Genomic DNA, 22,511 nt, shown 5'->3' on the forward strand with positions numbered 1-22,511 from the left:
AGGTATAATTAAAAATGGGTACTTTTAAAACCAACTAGAGAAAAAAAGGGCTGGTCAACATATGTTATCCTGGGTACAGTTACACCAAGAGTTTAATAATATGCGGTGATAAAGGTCAATATAATAATGGGGTAGACAAATAGGAGACCTATGATATATATGGCCCCTATAAATTGATGTTGCGGGTAGGAGATAAGTTGGGGTCTGGCAAGAAAAATTCCCAAATTATGTTGGTGTTTAGTGAAAACTGTATAAATTATGGTGTTACAATGTGCGTATGTTCCACCTTTCAATCTGTAACGAGGATTACCTAAGACCCTTGTCACAATGTAAAATTAATAGATCTCACAATTCAATTCCTAAAGCAATTTTGTGTATATGTCAAAATCGAGTTGCCTCTTGGATATAATGTCCTAGGTAACAAAGTTTAGATTGCTCTAGGAATTATAAATGTTAGCAAGAGCAGTCTTAATATAGAGTATCCAAAAGCGTGAACTATTACAAATTATAATAAAGTTGGAAATACCCTATATATATAACTGCAATCAGGAGATCTCGGTCTATATTATAGTGAATAAACAACAGCCTAATGATATACGTCTCCTGGAGTAAACTGGTCAGTATACTTTACTAATACGTCCTTTACTAAATAAGTAAGAAATCACTTATTCACAAATGTAATTTGTATTGCTATGTGGTTATCATAATATATACTTGCAGAGAGTCTACTCTGCCTCAGTAGTTCACTTTATAATATAATAATATAATTACATATAGGCTCCCCAGCTGCTGTTCTAAATATAAATGTAACTGCTATACATTTCTCAGAGCAGTTTTGATATACCAACGCCACTAATGTTACCTGTTATATTGTTTCTACTTATATTAAAAGTGTCAAGTACGTTGAAATATTGTTGCTTTAAGACAACGACGCTGTGTATTAGGCAATACGGTAATTCGTTACTGATGTTTCCACTTGAAACTGTTAACTAAGTGACTGAGAGATAAGTTTTTCTCAAAGTATTGCTTATATTTCTAAATAGTCATCGTAGTGTATGGCTGTAAAGAAAATAATCTGCCACAGATGTGTACTTTGTGTCCTAGACACGTTGTATAGATGTCTATATATTATAAGTTCCCCAATAATTGTACTTGTTATAAGTCTCACTACATTAAATGTGCAGCCTCCTAGTTCTCTTGTGAATGCTTAAAAACATGCAGCACTTATTCATAACTAGATATAAGTTGTATTGCGCATGAATTTAGTAAGTATAAAAATCGTATCCGATCAAGGATTGCACCTTTGTAATGAGATACCTGTATTTTAGCCAGAGCATACAAGACCTCCGGTCAATGCTTGCTATTACGGAGTCAAACCCCACATGAGTAACCTAATAAATCTGAGAATACAATTTGTGTCAGCTCAGGTATCATATTAGCAGCCCTAATTTGCTACTAGAGTATTAAAAATGATGGGTCCCACATGCCCTTTCCCCTTTCTTATCATAAAGTCCAATGTGTTTTTATTCAATATTAGACACCAAAATATACAAACTAAACAATACTGATATATTGGTTTGGTGTGTGTGTGTGTGTATATATATATGTATCTGTACATGTTGTAACATGCCTTCCCTCTCTTGAATGAAACTTGCAGCAAATAGATTAAACACTGGATTTTCGTAATCTTACATATACAGTATAACACTTCTTGCCAGCTACCTTCAGGAATTATATTGATGCTAAACAGCAACCTATAAAGGCTTAAAGGGACAGTCAAGTAAAAAAAAAAAACGTTCATGATTTAAATAGGGCATGTAATTTTAAACAATTTTCCAATTTACTTTTATTACCAATTGTGCTTTGTTCTCTTGGTATTCTTAGTTGAAAGCTAAATCTAGGAGGTATATATGCTAATTTCTTAGACCTTGAAGGCCACCTCTAATCTGAAAGCATTTTGACAGTTTTTCCCCACTAGAGGGCGTTAGTTCATGTGTTTCATATAGATAACATTGAGCTCAGGTGCTCTTAAGAGCAAACACTGATTGGCTAAAAATGCAAGTCTTTCAAAAGAACTGAAATAAGGGGGCAGTTTGCAGAGCCATAGATACAGGGTAATCACAGAGGTAAAAAGTATATTATTGTAACTGTGTTGGTTATGCAAAATTGGGGAATGGGTAATAAAGGGATTATCTACCTTTTTAAACAACAACAATTCTGGAGTTTACTGTCCCTTTAAAGAATAAAACAATAGACCTTCTTAGTCACATGATCACCTCACATCTCAGATCAGAACCTTGGCCAAGCAGCTTCTTACAGTCATTTGGCCAGATCTGACCTAAGACAAAATCCCTGGCTCAATAGCCTGTTTCATGTGCACTTCATCTGGAGCTGCAGTCCACTTGTAAGCCACGAATCGCGTCAGATCAATTCCTGACACCGCAGCCCATCTTCCAGTTACTTTGCTACTACTCTATCAACCATGTGTCCACATCATACCCCTTCTGTTCTGGCTGCTCTCTGTGGGATTCATTTCTACTGTACATGGGTTGCGCTGTCTCTCAATCGCTGCACCTGGTGACAATAAAGGGCCAGATTACAAGTGGAGCGGTATTTAATGCTCCCACTCAAGTGTTAACTCCACTGGAAGTAATGTTGGGTAGCGCTTGAACTCCAAGTTAAAAGTAAACTGTTTTTGCTCGTGCTCTAACCAGACGAGCATAAAAAAAGACAAACTTATAATATTGCACATGCGATAACATATTCCCCCATAGAAGTCAAAGGAGCAAAAGAAGTAAAAAAAAACATCCTACTCGCATGCAAACCAGATTGCATACTCTCAAGTGCACTAACCTAACTAAGGCCTCGCTTCCATTGAGTCGTAATTCAGTTTGCGTGCACTCGCAAACCGTTAAATATGCTGTCGAAAGCAATATCATTTATCGACTGTTTCCAATGGCGGGTTATACCTCAATATCGGCAGCTGGACTTCGGCTGCCGAAAAAATCTTTGCGTCCCATAGAAAGTAATAGAAGCCGTAAATTGATAAATTATACCAGGTTTCCAATGAAAGCGCCAACCGTTAATATACTGTCGGAGGCTGTCGATACATTGAGACATATTACACCAAGGTCAACTAGGTGTAAAAGAGGAAAATTGTGCTTTTTGAGACCTATTTTCTAATGAAATTACAAAACTTGCAAATAATGCAAGTGTTTTAATGTAGAAATAAATTGTTATAAGTGATATTTATTGTTGTTTCATGTATAGGAATAGTTGAACTTATATTCTAATAGAAATATCAGTATATATTTAAATATAATAATATATGCAAGAACATATCTACAGAATGCAAACTAGACCTATGCCTAGGGCAGCAATACATATTACTTATATTTATGAAGTGGTAAATATAATTATATTAAAAAATAGTATTTGATTATTAAAAATATGGATAAGTGTATCTTTATTTTTCTTGAGAGGTGATCACAGGTAAGGAGCACAGACGTTAAACGTAAATTCTATAGCGTAAGGTCGGGTTACCTTAGCAACTAATTGATTTTCAAGAAATCCGACGTCAGATGGAAGCAATAACACAACGTTAACGTACAGTTAAAAAGAGCGACTGCACGCTATCCGCAAAATATTTCAATGGAAACCTGGTACTAAAATGGAGCCGTAAATTACTTTTAGCTGTCGGCCGCTTCGGTAGCTTACGGCTCCATTTTTAACGACTCAATGGAAGCGAGGCCATAGAAGCATGAGTATTTCCCATTACAATGTTATTCACATAGAAAAATATGTTCTATTTATTCATAAATACATATTTCTATTTATATCTGCTGGGTTCTTTTTGTACATATATATATCTATACCTATAATCTATATGATTTTATATATATATATATATATATACATACAGTGGGTATTGAAAAGAATCACCCCCCTTGAAAATAATCACATTTTGTTACTTTGCAGCCTGAAATAAAGACAGACACATTTTTTGTTTATCCAGTTGTTGTAATTAGTGAGTGCATCTTATAACATCCAAGTGAAAGATATAACAACAACAGGCAACAACAGGCAAAAATAAAGAAAATTCAAAAGCAGAATCACTGAGTTGGAAAAAGGATCTCCCCCTTGTGTCAGTATTTTGTTAAACCACCTCTTGCTTTAATTACAGCCTTTAGTCTGTTGGGATATGTCTCTACTAACTTTGCACATCTAGACTGTGCAATATTTGCCCTCTCTTCTTTGCAGTACTGCTCCAGTTCTGTTACATGTGATGGTGACCGTTTGTAAACTGCAGTCTTCAAGTCATGCCACAGATATTCAATGGGATTTAAGTCTGGGCTTTGACTAGGCCATGCAAGGACATTCACCCTTTTCTCCTTCAACCACTGTGTGGTCATTTTTGCTGTGTGCTTTGGGTCCTTTTCATGGTGAAAGGTAAACCTTCTTCCTATTGACAACTTCCTGGCAGAGGGCAGCAGATTTTCCTCAAGAATTTGAAGGTATTTTGCCCCATCCATTATTCCTTCTATCCTTACAAGTGCTCCAGTGCCTGCTACAGAGTAACACCCCCATAACAGGATATTACCACCTCCATTCTTTACTGTAGGTATGATGTTATTTAGATGGTGAGCTGTATTGGATTTGCTCCAGACATATTGTTTGGTGTTGAGGCCAAATAATTAAATTTTAGTCTCATCTGACCATAACACCTTTTTCCATGTGGCCTCAGAATCTTCTAGGTGTTTTAGGGCAAAACTAAGTCGTGACTGCATGTGGCCTTTCTTGAGGAGTGGCTTTTTTTCTTAAAACTCTTCCATACAAGCCACATTTGTGGAGAATTTGTGATATTGTTGCACACAATGACCACTCTTTATCACAAATTCCTGCAACTGCTTCAGAGTTGATGTGGGTCTCTTGGTAGCCTCTCTGACCAGTTTCCTCCTGGCTATTTTATCCAGTTTGGAGCGACGTCCTGATCCAGAGGGTCTGTGTTGTACCAAATACCTTCCACTTCTTAATAATAGACTTCACTGTGCTTCTAGGCATTGATAATGACTTTGATGTTTTCTTGTATCCATCTCCTGACTTGTGCCTGTCCACATCATTGCCTTGCCACCCATAGTTGATTTTTTGCTTCAGTTGCACTACCAGGGACTAAGATGCTCTAGGAAAGCTATTTTAATGCTGAGCTAATCAATATGCCCACAGCTGATTACAGTTGAAGGTAGTGATGTTGCGAACATAAAATTTGGGTGCGAATGCGAACTTCACCAAATGTTTGCGAACGGGCGAACCGGGTGAACCGCCATAGACTTCAATAGGCAGACGAATTTTAAAACACACAGGGACTCTTTCTGGCCACAATAGTGATGGAAAAGTTGTTTCAAGGGGACTAACACCTGGACTGTGGCATGCCGGAGGGGGATCCATGGCAAAACTCCCATGGAAAATTACATAGTTGATGCAGAGTCTGGTTTTAATCCTTAAAGGGCATAAATCACCTAACATTCCTAAATTGTTTGGAATAACATGCTTTAAAACATCAGGTATGATGTTGTATCGATCAGGTAGTGTAAGGGTTACGCCGGCTTCACAGTGACAGACCAAACTCCCCGTTTAACACACCGCAAACAACCGCAAACAGTAAAAATAAAAAAACAAACATTTTATTTGCAAACTGGGTACTGGCAGACAGCTGCCAGTACCCAATATGGCCCCCAATAAGGCAGAGGTGGAGGGTTAGGAAGCTGTTTGGGGGGGGGGGGATCAGGGAGGTTGGGTGCTAAGGGGGGGATCCTACACAACAGCATATGTAAATATGCTAAAAAATATAGATATATAAAAAAGATACCTTTTATTTTAGTAAAGGCAGACTTTCTGCCAGTACTTAAGATGGCAGGGACAATTGTGGGGTGGGGGAGGGAAGAGAGCTCTTTGGGAGGGGGGGGTCTGATGTGTCAGGTGGGAAGCTGATCTCTACACTAAAGCTAAAATGAACCCTGCAAGCTCCCTACAAGCTACCTAATTAACCCCTTCACTGCTGGGCATAATTCATGTGTTGTGCGCAGTTGCATTTAGTGGCCTTCTAACTACTAAAAAGCAATGCCAAAGCCATATATGTCTGCTATTTCTGAACAAAGGGGATCCCAGAGAAGCATTTACAACCATTTGTGCCATAATTGCACAAGCTGTTTGTAAATAATTTCAGTGAGAAACGGAGTTTGTGAAAAGTTGACTATTTTTTTTAATTTGATCGCATTTGGCGGTGAAATGGTGGCATGAAATATACCAAAATGGGCCTAGATCAATACTTGGGGTTGTCTACTACACTACACTAAAGCTAAAATTAACCCTACAAGCTCCCTACAAGCTCCCTAATTAACCCCTGCACTGCTGAGCATAATACATGTGTGGTGCGCAGCGGCATTTAGTGGCCTTCTAATTCCCAATTCAATGCCAAAGCCATATATGTCTGCTATTTCTGAAAAAAGGGGATCCCAGAGAAGCATTTACAACCATTTGTGCCATAATTGCACAAAATGTTTGTAAATGATTTCATTGAGAAACCTAAAATTTGGAAAAATGTAACTTTTTTTTTATTTGATCGCATTTGACGGTGAAATGGTGGCATGAAATATACCAAGATGGGCCTAGATCAATACTTTGGGTTGTCTACTACACTACACTAAAGCTAAAATTACCCCAAAAAGCTCCCTACATGCTCCCTAATTAACCCCTTCACTGCTGGACATAATACACGTGTGGTGCGCAGTGGCATTTAGCGGCCTTCTAATTATCAAAAAGCAACGTCAAAGCCATATATGTCTGCTATTTCTGAAAAAAGGGGATCCCAGAGAAAAATGTACAACCATTTATGCCATAATTGCACAAGCTATTTGTAAATAATTTCAGTGAGAAACCTAAAGTTTGTGAAAAAATTTGTGAAAAAGTGAATAATTTTTTTTATTTGATCGCATTTGGTGGTGAAATGGGGGCATGAAATATACCAAAATGGGCCTAGATCAATACTTTGGGATGTCTTCTAAAAAAAAATATATACATGTCAAGGGATATTCAGGGATTCCTGACAGATATCAGTGTTCCAATGTAACTAGCGCTAATTTTGAAAAAAAAAAAAATGGTTTGGAAATAGCAAAGTGCTACTTGTATTTATGGCCCTATAACTTGCAAAAAAAGCAAAGAACATGTAAACATTGGGTATTTCTAAACTCAGGACAAAATTTAGAAACTATTTAGCATGGGTGTTTTTTGGTGGTTGTAGATGAGTAACAGATTTTGGGGGTCAAAGTTAGAAAAAGTGTGTTTTTTTCCATTTTTTCCTCATATTTTATAATTTTATTTATAGTAAATTATAGGATATGATGAAAATAATACTATCTTTAGAAAGTCCATTTAATGGCGAGAAAAATGGTATATAATATGTGTGGGTACAGTAAACGAGTAAGAGGAAAATTACAGCTAAACACAAACACAGCAGAAATGTAAAAATAGCCCTGGTCCCAAACGGACAGAAAATGGAAAAGTGCTGTGGTCATTAAGGGGTTAATGTACACTACTGTTACATCATATATGAGTTGAAGGAAACTGAATGCTATTATTTCACAGTCAAAAAGTGTTGTTTTTAAATTTTACATTTTTTTTAAATGTACACTACTGTTACACCAGATATGAGTGGTGGCACTGGGCAAGTGGGCACAGTATATGCTGTGAGCCGGACACACACCCTGGCTGGCAGGCAGGCAGGCAACTGCAATTAGATTACACAGGAAAAAAAAAAGCAGACTGATGTTCTAGCCCTAAAAAGGGCTTTTTGGGGTGCTGTCCTTACAGCAGAGATCAGATGAGTCCTTCAGGACTGTAGTGGACACTGAATACACTAGCCTAGCTATCGATTTCCCTATTAAATCAGCAGCAGCTACACTGTACCTCCTCTCACTAAGAATGCAGCTTCCGAATGAATCTAAAATTGATGCTGTCCAGGAGGTGGGAGGGTCTGGGAAGGAGGGTCTGCTGCTGATTGGCTGGAATGTGCCTGCTAACTGTGAGGTACAGGGTCAAAGTTTACTCAATGATGACGAATAGGGGGCGGACGCATATGTTCGCCTGCCGCGGCGAACGCGAAGGTCAAATGGCTTTGTGTGTGTGCCATTGAGAAGGTGATTAGCTACACCTGATTGAAATTACAAGTAATTTTAGGAGGAGGTGATCCTTTTTCCAACTCAGTGATTCTGTTTTTGAATTGTCTTTATTTTTGTCTGACATGTTGGTGTTATATCTATCTTTCACTTGGATGTTATAAGTTGCACTGAGTAAGTACAACCGGATAAACAAATAAATGTGTCTGTCTTTATTTACGGCTGCAAAGCAACAAAATGTGATTATTTTCAAGGGGGGTTATTCTTTTCAATACCCACTGTGTGTGTGTATATATACTGTATATATATATATATATATATATATATATATATATATATATATATATATATATAAATATATATATTTAAAAATACATAGAACATATTCTGCTATGTGCAGAACATTGGAATGTCAAATATTTACAGTAACTACACAGTATAACACTATATGAAAAATGAATATTGCATAAATAGGTTTTTACATGTTTTCATCTACTTAACTGCAAAGGGCTCCAATGCACATATATACACATATAAATAGATAAATACATATGAAAACACATATATTTATTCATACATATCCAGCTTTAGACATGTATATGTATGTATCTCAATGTTAAAGCCCTTTGCTTTTTTTTTTCTCTAACACCTGAGACCTAAGGGTAGATTTATTAAAAGTCGAGCGGACGTGATTCGGATCAGCCGCTAGTAGGGGATGTCAATCATCTATATCGTATCATATCAGGATGATTTGACTGATGCTTCTTAAGTTCCGTTTCAGGCGAGTCTGAAATGATGAGGCTCCGAAACAGCATCCGCTGCTTAATAAATGGAGTCCCTAATATCTTTGAGCCTTATAACTTGTTTTGCAATATTTTTTTAAAATAATTTTTATTATATAGTGTTATTATGAGTGTAACTGTACTTTTAAATGTATTTTTGATGTGTTTTGTGACACTTTTTTGTTTTGCGAAACAGTTAACCAGAGCTCTGAGGTCACCCTAACATGACACACTAACTTAAATTGCACTTAAGCGATCATGTTTACTTTCAACTTATAATACTTTAAACTTGTAAACTTGATGCACGCAAACACACGCAATGAACCCCTTTTCGCTAATTATCTTTAGACCCAGAAACTGGAGTTTTCAAGTCAAACTTGGAACATTCCCAAGTGTTCAGAAGAACATTGTGTATGACACAACATACATAAGAACAATCTCAAGTGTTTGTAATCTATATTTAAATACTTTTATAATAAACAGAAACTTATTTTTGACCTTGCAAATTTACAAGTTTTAAAAGAACCTTCCTCGAACAAATGATGTGCAAGACACTAATAATTATAGGCTATTGGAATATAGACCATATGGGTCTGTAATTCAAAACCTTACCAGCATGGAGAGAAATCACACAAAATATTTGCGATTTTATTGTTAGAATTTGTATTATGATGTAGGAGTGTCTGTTTCACATAAAGAACACTACAAAGCAACATAAAAATTTCCCAAGATAACATTTGAGTTCTATTTTTTTAAGGGCCTCGCCATACTGACGAGATTCCTTAGATCATATCACCGTAGCAGTGAGGTTTTGAGTATCAGGCCCTATATGTGATGTACAAGAAAGACAAACTGCAAAAATGTTTTGTTTAGGAGACATGATTTGGTATTGTAGAGAGAAAACACAGTTTGTTGGTGTGGCATCCTGTATTAGCTTCTGACAGGGCAGTACATGATTTTATGTTTGGTGTTTTAGAAAGACTTAATTTTTCATGTAAAATATTAATATAATGTTGGCAATGATTTTGTAAATAGAAGGTTAAAGATCAAGGCCTCTATTTATCAAGCTGTCAACCGCAAATACACTGGAATTCCACAGCGTATTTGTGGCGAGCCTGATTCGCTGTAGTTATCAAACCTTACAGACCATCAAAAGTAGAATATAGTGACATAACATACAATCCACCAGACTCAGTCCAACACAGATCGATGCTTACGTCACTACAGATGTTCTGAATGCAAGTTTGGCACAATCTGACTACTTTTGCTAGTTATCAAAAAACTAGCAGGTACCCTTGCCACTATTCAGGCCCAGCGTACCTGGTTTTTAAACCGCCGCCCTGGAGGCGTCGGATGCCATAGGAATCAATGGGAGTCTGACAGCAGCGAAAGTTCATGTTCGCTGCTGTCCGATATCCCATTGATTGCTATGGGAACGTCTACACTTAACACCCTAACATGTACCCCGAGTCTAAACACCCCTAATTTGTGGAGCTAAATTTTGCTCTTCGCTCACTTTTTTGCGGCTAACGCCGGGTTTGTAAAAACCGTAATACCAGCGCTGTCTGCAAGTGAGCGGTGAGGTTAAACTGCTCGTTAGCACTGCACAGCTTCTAAAGCAAAACTTGTAATCTAGGTGATGGTCTTTAAAGGGACAGTTCACCCAAAAAATGTCTTCCCTTTAAATTAGCTCCTTTACTCCTTTTTCAGCATTTGAAATAGCTGATTTAGCCTGTGGTATAGCCCCCTATACTGAAAGTTTTGATACTGGAGTATAGGCTATTTATAAGCCTAAGTAAACACAGCCAGCAGAATAAATTACACTCTCAGTGGGATGCAGGATAGTTAAGTAATAAAATGATAATTGTCCATTGTTCTCTCTATGTATTGAGCTTTGGTATTCCAGACAAATAAAAGATAAGGAAGCAAGTCTGTGTACACAAAGTTATAACATAATGAGATATGATATTACCTTTAAGTTCAACCCATTGTAATAGGCTGCGGTTTCAAAGCACAAAATCAGCAACTTCTTATACACAAATAAGAATGAAAATGCAATTGTATACTCTGCAGTTGGTATAACAAGTCATTTAAAATACATTAATGGAAAAACAATTTTACAGCGTACTGTCCCTTTAAGTAATTTACTTTTTGAGAGTTACATTTTAAATGCTAAGCTAATAAAATTATGTAGTAAATATGAAGCAATATCTGTTGCTTTTCCACCTATCAGCATTTAGAAAGACTGTAAAATGCATGTTTTCCCTCTTTGGGGTAGTTTTAAGCAATATTGGTTTTTTTTATGAACATGATAGAAGAAAGTATATATGTTTTACTTTTCCTAGGCTTTACATGTAAATTAGGAAGTTGATTATGACATATGAGTTAAAGAATGTAACTATTTTTGCTGTGAAAGAATGAATGTTGTTAAAATCATGAATGGTAAAGAAAAAGTAGAACAAATGAGAGTGCTGATAGACAGAATGTGAGGAGACAAATAATAATATGAAAGATGAATATTTATTTAACACACACAAGGATGTAGGATGTCACTTGGCTACATGTGAATCAATGTGTGACAATGGGAGGTACTTGTCTAATAAATACCATAAGCATGGCTGTGTTCGAGAACTATAAATATACAAGGGAAGAATAGTATATAGATGATAAGATATATAGATAATTTATTTACATTTGATATTATTTATAGACTGTGTATGAGCAGATTTAACAAAAAAAGCCAGATTCGTTTGGATGATTTGTTGTTATTGGAAGGAAGCGTTGTAGAATGTGAAGAATTTGCTGGTTTTCAAACAAGAAAAGATTGATGTACATTGATGTGTGGGCATGGTCCTGGAAAGATGATTTTGTATTTTTGTGCTGATAAGAAACTACTTGCTGTTACTAGCCCTAAAGGTATTTGGAAATAAACAAAAATGGAACTAGTGGTGCACGTATGTTTATAACTAAAGGAACATTTTATGTGTTTGTGCTCATAAATGTTTTTACTTTGAAATATACTTGTGTATACTGTCACTGGTTTGTGAAGTACTGATTACAGCCCACAATACTTGTTTTCCTTTATTTTAGGGGAAGAGCAGAATAAGGGACACATTTGAGGGGCTTAGTTACATTAGCTATAGGTTTATTGAGCTGCTGGTGGTTAGTGATAGGCTAGTTTTCATGAACTGTGTAAAAAGGTCAGATTAGATAATAATATGTTAAATTATAATTGTGTTTACCTTTGGATTGGAAAACCTGTGCATGTGTACCCTTTTACCTGTACTATGCTTAAAATGTATCTTAATTATGCTTAATTTTCCTTTTCCTGCAATTTAAGTTAGAAAATTGAGGATTTTCCATTACTTAAAACTGAAAATGCACATAGCAAGCTTCACAAGCATACATGTGCCACATATTTCTCCCTAATCTACAGTTTGCTATTTTATCTTGTCTGCTGAAGCCAAACAATAGAGATTGTATGACATGTCATTGAGTACAAAAGCAAATTAGTAGTTCCTAAAGTACTAGCACTTCCTAATTTCTTGTAGTGTGCAGTTGAGGCTCTTATATAACCTATATATTGGACCACATTCTACTTAAAGCAACGCACGTTTCCCTAACATGCAGGTAATCTGCATAAAATGACTATTAACTGCTGCAGTAGCCAAAATAAAAGGACAATTAATTTTACCATGATATATGATCAATTGCCTCATTGAATACAAAGGGGATATTTTAATGGAGGGGATGTGCTATTGTAGAGCCCCTATAACTCCTTTTAACTGAAGAAGAGAGGATTTAGACCCCAAACTTAAAATAGGATATTTTCCTCATTGTAATAAGGTGGTCAAACTCCCATCTTATTTGCAGGTGTTCACATTATTTACCTACTCCAACAAGACATCAGGGATGTATTGGATTAAGATTAATTAGAGTTTCTGTCCAGGGACGGACTGTGACCAAAAACCGTCCCATGCATTTTAAGGCAGAGCAACCTACTCCCCTCCCCTTTTTGTTATTTAACCATTGCTCAAAACTGACAAGTATAAAGTATTAGTTTGATTTACAAAAGTATTAAAAGTTTGTAACACCCTTCTGTCACTGTATTTTTTAAATTGGTTGTTATTAAATAGTAAAAAAGTGAAATGTAATAAAAAAAGTTCACATTTAAAGAATAAGCGCTTATTGCTCATTAGCCTGTGTAGTCACAATTACTCAAAATAGCAGCCACCTAAGCACTTGTCATCACAAATAAGCTGCACTATCAGAGAGAAAAAAACACACAAAGACATTGACAGGTAGTCGGCACCCACATGCACAGACAAAGCACTCTAGACATCCACAATAACACAAAACAGGCAGCAAAAGGCATCATCAAAAGGAGTTGCTTCTCTGTGACTAGCTCACAGACACAGCAAGACAGTGAGAGGCAGGGCAGGGTTGGTCCTGCATCATGCACAAATAATAATGCTGGTGACTGAGTGGGGCTAAGGCAACCAGGCCCAGCCCACAAATGGCCTCAGCCCATATCTATTTAAAAATAAAAAGAATGTCTATTTAAAGAACATAGGAATTTAAAGTATTCCTAACTCACTTCGGGTTTAGTGCATTTGGTCTAATGCCATGTCATGTTAGCATGCAAGTAATAAATGTTATTTTATTTTTTACAGCGTGTCTAGTAAAAGTCTATGGGGAAAAGAAGTTGGCACGGTCAGTATCTGAAGTTCTGAAGTTAACATGCATTGGTCTTTCACTCTTGCACTAATTTGTTACTTTGCAACACTAACCCAGCAACAATACATTTTTACTTTGAGCGCAGTAACCATGCAAGCAAAAACATTTTAAATGTGACAGTTGTAATCTGGCCCATTTTTTAGTGAGCTATAAAATGGGTCCTACACTGCAGAAAAAAAAAACATTTGAATGGAGAAAGAGCAGATGCTATACTACGGAAAAGTTAAATTTATTAGATGATGGTGAGTGTAATTTAATGATTGCAGGTAGGCGGGGGGACCCCTACACAGACAGCTGCCAGTACCTAAGATGACAGAGATCATTGGGAGGGAGGAGGGTTAGAGAGCTGTTTGGGAGGGATAACTAAGACTTCATGTACATTAATCTGACACCAAATTTCGACCTAAAGCTTGAAACCTTTAAATTGAATTTATTTTAGTTTATATATATATATATATATATATATATATATATATACATACATACACTCATAGGCCAGTTTATTAGGTACACCTTGCTAGTACCGGGTTGGACCCCCTTTTGCCTTCAGAACTGCCTTAATTTTTCATGGCATAGATTTAACAAGGTGTTGGAAACATTCCTCAGATATTTTGGTCCATATTGAAATGGTAGCATCACACAGTTGCATGAAGATTTGTTGACTGCACATACATGATATGAATCTACCGTTCCACAACATCCCAAAGGTGCTCTATTGAATTGAGATCTGGTGACTGTGGAGGCCATTGGAGTAGAGTGAAATCATTGTCATGTTGAAGAAACCAGTTTGAGATGATTTGAGCTTTATGAAATGGTGCATTATCCTGCTGAAAGTAGCCATCAGAAGATGGGTACACTGTAGTCATAAATGAGTACACTGTAGTCATAAAGGGATGGACATGGTAAGCAATGTGGCATTTAAACAATGCTCAATTGGTACTAAGGGGCCCAAAGTGTGCCAAGAAAATATCCCCACACCAAAAAACCACCACCACCAGCCTGAACCGTTGATACAAGGCAAGATGGATCCATCCTTTCATGTTGTTTACGCTAAATTCTGACCCTACCATCTAAATGTCGCAGCTGAAATTGAGACTCATCAGACCAGGCAATGTTTTTCCATTCTTCTATTGTCTAATTTTGGTGAGCCTGTGATAATTGTAGCCTCAGGTTCCTGTTCTTAGCTGACAGGAGCGACACCCGGTGTGGTCTTCTGTTGCTGTAGCCCAGCTGCTTCAAGGTTCGACATGTTGTGCATTCAGAGATGTTATTCTGCACACCTTGGTTGTAACAAGTGGATATTTGAGTTACTGTTGCCTTTCTATCATCTCAAACCAGTCTGTCCATTCTCCTCTGATGTCAACAAGGCATTTTCGTCCCCACACAACTGCCACTCACTGGATATTTTATCTTTTTCGGAACATTCTCTGTAAACCCTAGAGATGGTTGTGCATGAAAATCCTAGTAGATCAGCAGTTTTTTAAATACTCAGACCAGCCTGTCTGGCACCAACAACCATACCACGCCTAGATACCTAAATGCATTGAGTTGCTACCATGTGATTGGCTGATTAGCAATTTGTGTTACCAACCAATTGAACAGGTGTACCTAATAAAGTGGCCGGTGAGTGTATATATGTCATAATGTTAATGTAAAATATATATCTATACCTACATATATATATATATATAGTTAATATATATATATATATATATATATATATATATATATATATATACTGTATATATATATACACAGTATATATAAATGTATTTACAATAAAAATTACATTATCCTTTATGTGAAGAATATTGGAATGTGACATATTATTAACTCCTCTCAGGTTAGTGCACAAGTTATAATAGTTTTTTCTTCCATGGTTTCCATCGAAGTCTATGTGGAGAATAAGGCCTAGATTTGGAGTTTGGCGGTAGCCGTGAAAACCAGCGTTAGAGGCTCCTAATGCTGGTTTTAGGCTACCGCTGGTATTTGGAGTCAGTCAAAAAAGGGTCTAACGCTCACTTTTCAGCCGCAACTTTTCCATACCGCAGATCCCCTTACGTCAATTGCGTATCCTATCTTTTCAATGGGATCTTTCTAACTCCGGTATTTAGAGTCGTGGCTGAAGTGAGCGTTAGAATTCTAACGACAAAACTCCAGCCGCAGAAAAAAGTCAGTAGTTAAGAGCTTTCTGGGCTAACGCCGGTTCATGAAGCTCTTAACTACTGTACCCTAAAGTACACTAACACCCATAAACTACCTATGTACCCCTAAACCGAGGCCCCCCCACATCGCCGACACTCGATTAAATTTTTTTAACCCCTAATCTGCCGACCGCCACCTACGTTATCCTTATGTACCCCTAATCTGCTGCCCCTAACACCGCCGACCCCTATATTATATTTATTAACCCCTAACCTGCCCCCCACAACATTGCCGCCAGCTACCTACAATAATTAACCCCTAATCTGCCGACCGCCACCTACGTAATACTTATGTACCCCTAATCTGCTGCCCCTAACACCGCCGACCCCTATATTATATTTATTAACCACTAATCTGCCCCCCACAATGTCGCCTCCACCTGCCTACACTTATTAACCCCTAATCTGCCGAGCAGACCGCACCGCTATTATAATAAAGTTATTAACCCCTAATCTGCCTCACTAACCCTATAATAAATAGTATTAACCCCTAATTTGCCCTCCCTAACATCGCCGACACCTAACTTCAAACATTAACCCCTAATCTGTTGACCGGAGCTCACCGCTATTCTAATAAATTTATTAACCCCTAAAGCTAAGTCTAACCCTAACACTAACACCCCCCTAAGTTAAATATAATTTAAATCTAACGAAATTAATTAACTCTTATTAAATAAATTATTCCTATTTAAAGCTAAATACTTACCTGTAAAATAAATCCTAATATAGCTACAATATAAATTATAATTATATTATAGCTATTTTAGGATTTATATTTATTTTACAGGTAACTTTGTATTTATTTTAACCAGGTACAATAGCTAAAATAGTTAAAATAATTACAAAATTACCTGTAAAATAAATCCTAACCTAAGTTACAATTAAACCTAACACTACACTATCAATAAATTAATTAAATAAAATACCTACAATTACCTACAATTAAACCTAACACTACACTATCAATACATTAATTAAATACAATATCTACAAATAAATACAATGAAATAAACTAACTAAAGTACAAAAAATAAAAAAGAACTAAGTTACAAAATATAAAAAAATATTTACAAACATCAGAAAATATTACAACAATTTTAAACTAATTAAACCTACTCTAAGCCCCCTAATAAAATAACAAAGACCCCCAAAATAAAAAAATGCCCTACCCTATTCTAAATTACTAAAGTTCAAAGCTCTTTTACCTTACCAGCCCTGAACAGGGCCCTTTGCGGGGCATGCCCCAAAGAATTCAGCTCTTTTGCCTGTAAAAAAAAAACATACAATACCCCCCCCAACATTACAACCCACCACCTACATACCCCTAATCTAACCCAAACCCCCCTTAAATAAACCTAACACTAAGCCCCTGAAGATCTTCCTACCTTATCTTCACCATACCAGGTTCACCGATCGATCCAGAAGAGCTCCTCCGATGTCCTGATCCAAGCCCAAGCAGGGGGCTGAAGATGTCCATGATCCGGCTGAAGTCTTCATCCAAGCGGGAGCTGAAGAGGTCCATGATCCGGCTGAAGTCATCATCCAAGCGGGAGCTGAAGAGGTCCATGATCCGGCTGAAGTCTTCTATCAACGGCATCTTCAATCTTCTTTCTTCCGGATCCATCTTGTAGACCTCCGACGCGGAACATCCTGCTGGCCCGACGGACTACCGACGAATGAAGGCTCCTTTAAGGGACATCATCCAAGATGGCGTCCCTCGAATTCCGATTGGCTGATAAGGTAGGAAAATCGGAACAGCCAATAGAATGCGAGCTCAATCTGATTGGCTGATCGGATCAGCCAATCGGATTGAACTTGATTCTGATTGGCTGATTCCATCAGCCAATCAGAATTTTCCTACCTTAATTCCGATTGGCTGATAGAATCCTATCAGCCAATCGGAATTCGAGGGACGCCATCTTGGATGACGTCCCTTAAAGGAGCCTTCATTCGTCGGTAGTCCGTCGGGCTAGCAGGATGTTCCACGTCGGAGGTCTACAAGATGGATCCGGAAGAAAGAAGATTGAAGATGCCGTTGATAGAAGACTTCAGCCGGATCATGGACCTCTTCAGCTCCCGCTTGGATGAAGACTTCAGCCGGATCATGGACATCTTCAGCCCCCTGCTTGGGCTTGGATCAGGACATCGGAGGAGCTCTTCTGGATCGATTGGTGAACCTGGTATGGTGAAGATAAGGTAGGAAGATCTTCAGGGGCTTAGTGTTAGGTTTATTTAAGGGGGGTTTAGGTTAGATTAGGGGTATGTGAGTGGTGGGTTGTAATGTTGGGGGGGGGGTATTGTATGTGTTTTTTTTACAGGCAAAAGAGCTGAATTCTTTGGGGCATGCCCCGCAAAGGGCCCTGTTCAGGGCTGGTAAGGTAAAAGAGCTTTGAACTTTAGTAATTTAGAATAGGGTAGGGCATTTTATTATTTTGGGGGTCTTTGTTATTTTATTAGGGGGCTTAGAGTAGGTGTAATTAGTTTAAAATTGTTGTAATATTTTTCTGATGTTTGTAAATATTTTTTTATTTTTTGTAACTTAGTTCTTTTTTATTTTTTGTACTTTAGTTAGTTTATTTCATTGTATTTATTTGTAGATATTGTATTTAATTAATGTATTGATAGTGTAGTGTTAGGTTTAATTGTAGGTAATTGTAGGTATTTTATTTAATTAATTTATTGATAGTGTAGTGTTAGGTTTAATTGTAACTTAGGTTAGGATTTATTTTACAGGTAACTTTGTAATTATTTTAACTATTTTAGCTATTGTACCTGGTTAAAATAAATACAAAGTTACCTGTAAAATAAATATAAATCCTAAAATAGCTATAATATAATTATAATTTATATTGTAGCTATGTTAGGATTTATTTTACAGGTAAGTATTTAGCTTTAAATAGGAATAATTTATTTAATAAGAGTTAATTAATTTCGTTAGATTTAAATTATATTTAACTTAGGGGGGTGTTAGTGTTAGGGTTAGACTTAGCTTTAGGGGTTAATACATTTATTAGAATAGCGGTGAGCTCCAGTCGGCAGATTAGGGGTTAATGTTTGAAGTTAGGTGTCGGCGATGTTAGGGAGGGCAGATTAGGGGTTAATACTATTTATTATAGGGTTAGTGAGGCGGATTAGGGGTTAATAACTTTATTATAATAGCGGTGCGGTTTGCTCGGCAGATTAGGGGTTAATAAGTGTAGGCAGGTGGAGGCGACGTTGTGGGGGGCAGATTAGGGGTTAATAAATATAATATAGGGGTCGGCGGTGTTAGGGACAGCAGATTAGGGGTACATATCGATAATGTAAGTAGCGGCGGTTTACTGAGCAGCAGATTAGGGGTTAATAATAATATGCAGGGGTCAGCGATAGCGGGGGCGGCAGATTAGGGGTTAATAAGTCAGATAAAATGAGGATTGAGTCCTTGTGGAGGTGCGCACATATGAGGAGCAGAGCACAAAAAACAGAACCAGTCTCGGGGGAGGCAAGGTAGAACCCCACCACAGGCCACCCGATCTGACGGCAGCACTCCCGAAGATAGGATGATGGCAGATATCTGTAGGAGCAGAAAACAGAAAGAGGCGCCTTATGGGACAGTATCGTGGTGTCGCTATAATGCAGGTTAGAGCGAACAGCACACACAAATGGCAAGATACTCACAAGTGAGATGGCATAAACGTATGCCAAACTAGACAGGACGGAACCTTAGTCGCCCGCCAGACGGTCCAATAGGAAGAAGGCTCTAACGCTCCAATGGTCCAATCCGCTACGGCGGAGAAACACAGACGTCAGAGGCCCACAGCGTCTGTGGGAGGATTAATGGCTCAGAGTCCTTGGTGTAAGTGGCAAGATACCGCTCCACACATAGGATCAGATTGATAGTAGACAATAAGAGCGGGGGTATCATAAAAGGAATTTTATTTAAAAAATTAGATTTAAAACTGTTTAATAAGTGTAAGGTTAGGGGTGTTTAGACTCGGGGTACATGTTAGAGTGTTAGGTGCAGACATAGGAAGTGTTTCCCCATAGCAAACAATGGGGCTGCGTTAGGAGCTGAACGCGGCTTTTTTGCAGGTGTTTTTTTTCAGCTCAAACAGCCCCATTGTTTCCTATGAGGGAATCGTGCACGAGCACGTTTTTGAGGCTGGCCGCGTCCGTAAGCAACTCTGGTATCGAGAGTTGAAGTTGCGTTAAATATGCTCTACGCTCCTTTTTTGGAGCCTAACGCAGCCATTCTGTGGACTCTCAATACCAGAGTTATTTTAAAGGTGCGGCCAGAAAAAAGCCAGCGTTAGCTACGCGGGTCGTTACCGACAAAACTCTAAATCTAGCCGTAAGTTAGCACTGTTTTGATATCCAAAGTCCTTAGTTTAGCAATCTTCAGGTTTTTTCTTGGGCATAAAAAATTTGCTTTCAACTTGTAATAAGTGTGCTAACAAGGGCACAAAATGCTCAAGTGGGAGCGCTGAATAGTGCAGCACTTGTAATCTAGCGCTAAATTGTAAGATGGTGCAGGGGCAAAAATCAATTTTACCTTCTAATTTTCAATTGGTCATGATTATTGAAAAGCATGGGAATTAAATCCTAACATTTCATATTGAATATTTTCCCCATTTTAGAATACGGAGCTGGATTGTAATTTGAAGAAATTAATGATTTTTTTTATTAATTCAGGACAGGGATAAGCAGTGAAATGTGTCATCCCTTCAAACAAAGAATTACCGCACATTTGCTGTTTCATCTTGGTGAATTCACTGTTCTCCATTTTGAAGGAAAACCGTTTAATTGTCTAAGGCAGTGCTTTCCAAACTGTGTGTCGGGACACACTAGTGTGTCGGCAGCAGTGTGTAGGTGTGTCCCTGCTTAAGCACAAATGTTTTTAAATTTTTTATTTTTTTTTAAATTGTTTTTTGGTTTCTGACTTTCCACCTGCCTGCTACCATATCACATGGTTGACACGTGATTGATACCTAGTGGGTCACAAATCATCTTAACCAATTGGCACAGCTCAGTGGGAACTGAAACTATTACCATTGGTGGATTTGCCGGCACATTGGCTCCTAACTGCACGTGTAGTCTCCTTAATTGGCTCGTGACTGCAAGTGTAGCCAGTGAGTGGGACAGCAGTGTGTTTGCAGCATGGGCAGTAGTCAGTCGGACTCACAGAGCTCTGAGGGTGGCAGCTTAAACGCTGAGCTGAAGTCAGTGGGATTTTTTTGCAACTAGCTCCCAGTAGTGAATTGCTGCTCCTGCTCTTGATATATGGATAGGAAGTGGAAGCTTAAAAATGCTTGATGATGAAATGTGAGTGTCTTTATCTAATATTACACCAAATATTCTGAAACTGTGTTCATCCCATCAACCTCATACATCCCATTAAAATAGTAAGTAGCTATCGTTGTTATTAAACTTGTTTTAATTCTTGCACATACATACTGTTACTTGTAAATGCATTTTGTTATTATATAATTTATGTATGTGTCCATATCTTTTAAAACAAGTTAGTTTAACCTCCTGTTTGCTAGTACAACTGAATTACTGTGTCGCAAAATGATGTAGGTCTACAAAGTGTGTCACCAACATGAAAAGTTTGGAAAGCTCTGGTCTAAGGAATCACCTAGTATTGTTTTAACCCTAAAAAAGTATGGGCAATACAAATGCAGTTTGTTTTTTTGCTAAAGTTTTCTAACAAGCATCAAGATTGGGCTTCACTGACATTTTATGCATTAACAAATAATATATTCATACATTTGAGCTCCTTGGTGTTGTGGTCATTACTGAGGAAAATCACCACATTTTTCTCGCATCTAACATGCACACCAATCAGAAGTGAGACTCTATGGAGTCTACCTGGCATTCTTGCACAGTAATGTGTGATCCTGGAATCACCTTTAATTCGGTGAGGAACTCATAACTTACCCTCATGCTATTAATAAACCTCATATTGATCAAGTTCAACAATGTGAACATGCATGGTAATATTTGTTAGGAGTCTAATTTAATATCAGAAAACACTACACTACTAAAAATATAAAAAAGTTTGATAACTTCTAGGACAAACTAGTCTTATACAAAAATATAGTGAGTGTGAAATCTAAGAAATAAATGTAGCTGTTACATAACTGATGCTACACATAATAATTTATAGGGAACAGAAACAATGACCACTGACCAAGAGGAAATAAGTAGATTACTATTTTAGTGTTGGCCCTGTGTTTGGCATAAGCTTATATACATATTTTTAGAGGAACTGAGAAGTTCATCTTTATGCCTCAAATGCATAATATTCGCATCATTTCCTGCAGAAAATAATAAGTTGTGAGCTGAAGTAATTTTGCCAATAGCTATGGTATTTTACTTACATAACAATACAAAAGAATACACCAGTGATCATTTGAAATAAGAAAAGAAAAATGTATTACCTGGCTTGAAAAACCCTTCCAAAAGCTCCTTCACCAATATCTCTGACATATTCAATGTTATTTCTTGGGTACTCCAGGCTGATAAGTTTATGATTAAGAAGGAGCGGCATACGCTGGTACATGGGATTAGGGTGTAGTCTGTCAAGTAAAAGTTCCGATGGTAGGGCTGTAAGTGTCGGTGATGCAGCTTCACTGAAA

At 37.5% G+C, this 22,511-nt stretch overlaps 1 protein-coding gene across 1 annotated transcript in view; it reads right to left on the reverse strand.

The window, feature by feature from the left end:
• MUSK (muscle associated receptor tyrosine kinase) overlaps window positions 1–22,511 on the reverse strand; it is a 329,242-nt gene that overhangs the window by 47,000 nt on the left and 259,731 nt on the right. Inside the window, exon 15 of the mRNA XM_053700005.1 lies at window positions 22,314–22,505. Within this exon, the coding sequence (XP_053555980.1) occupies window positions 22,314–22,505 (192 nt within the window). The remainder of the gene's footprint in view (window positions 1–22,313; window positions 22,506–22,511) is intronic.

The sequence above is a fragment of the Bombina bombina genome, chromosome 2 (assembly GCF_027579735.1).
Source record: "Bombina bombina isolate aBomBom1 chromosome 2, aBomBom1.pri, whole genome shotgun sequence".
In the NCBI taxonomy this organism is placed as follows: Eukaryota; Metazoa; Chordata; class Amphibia; order Anura; family Bombinatoridae; genus Bombina; species Bombina bombina.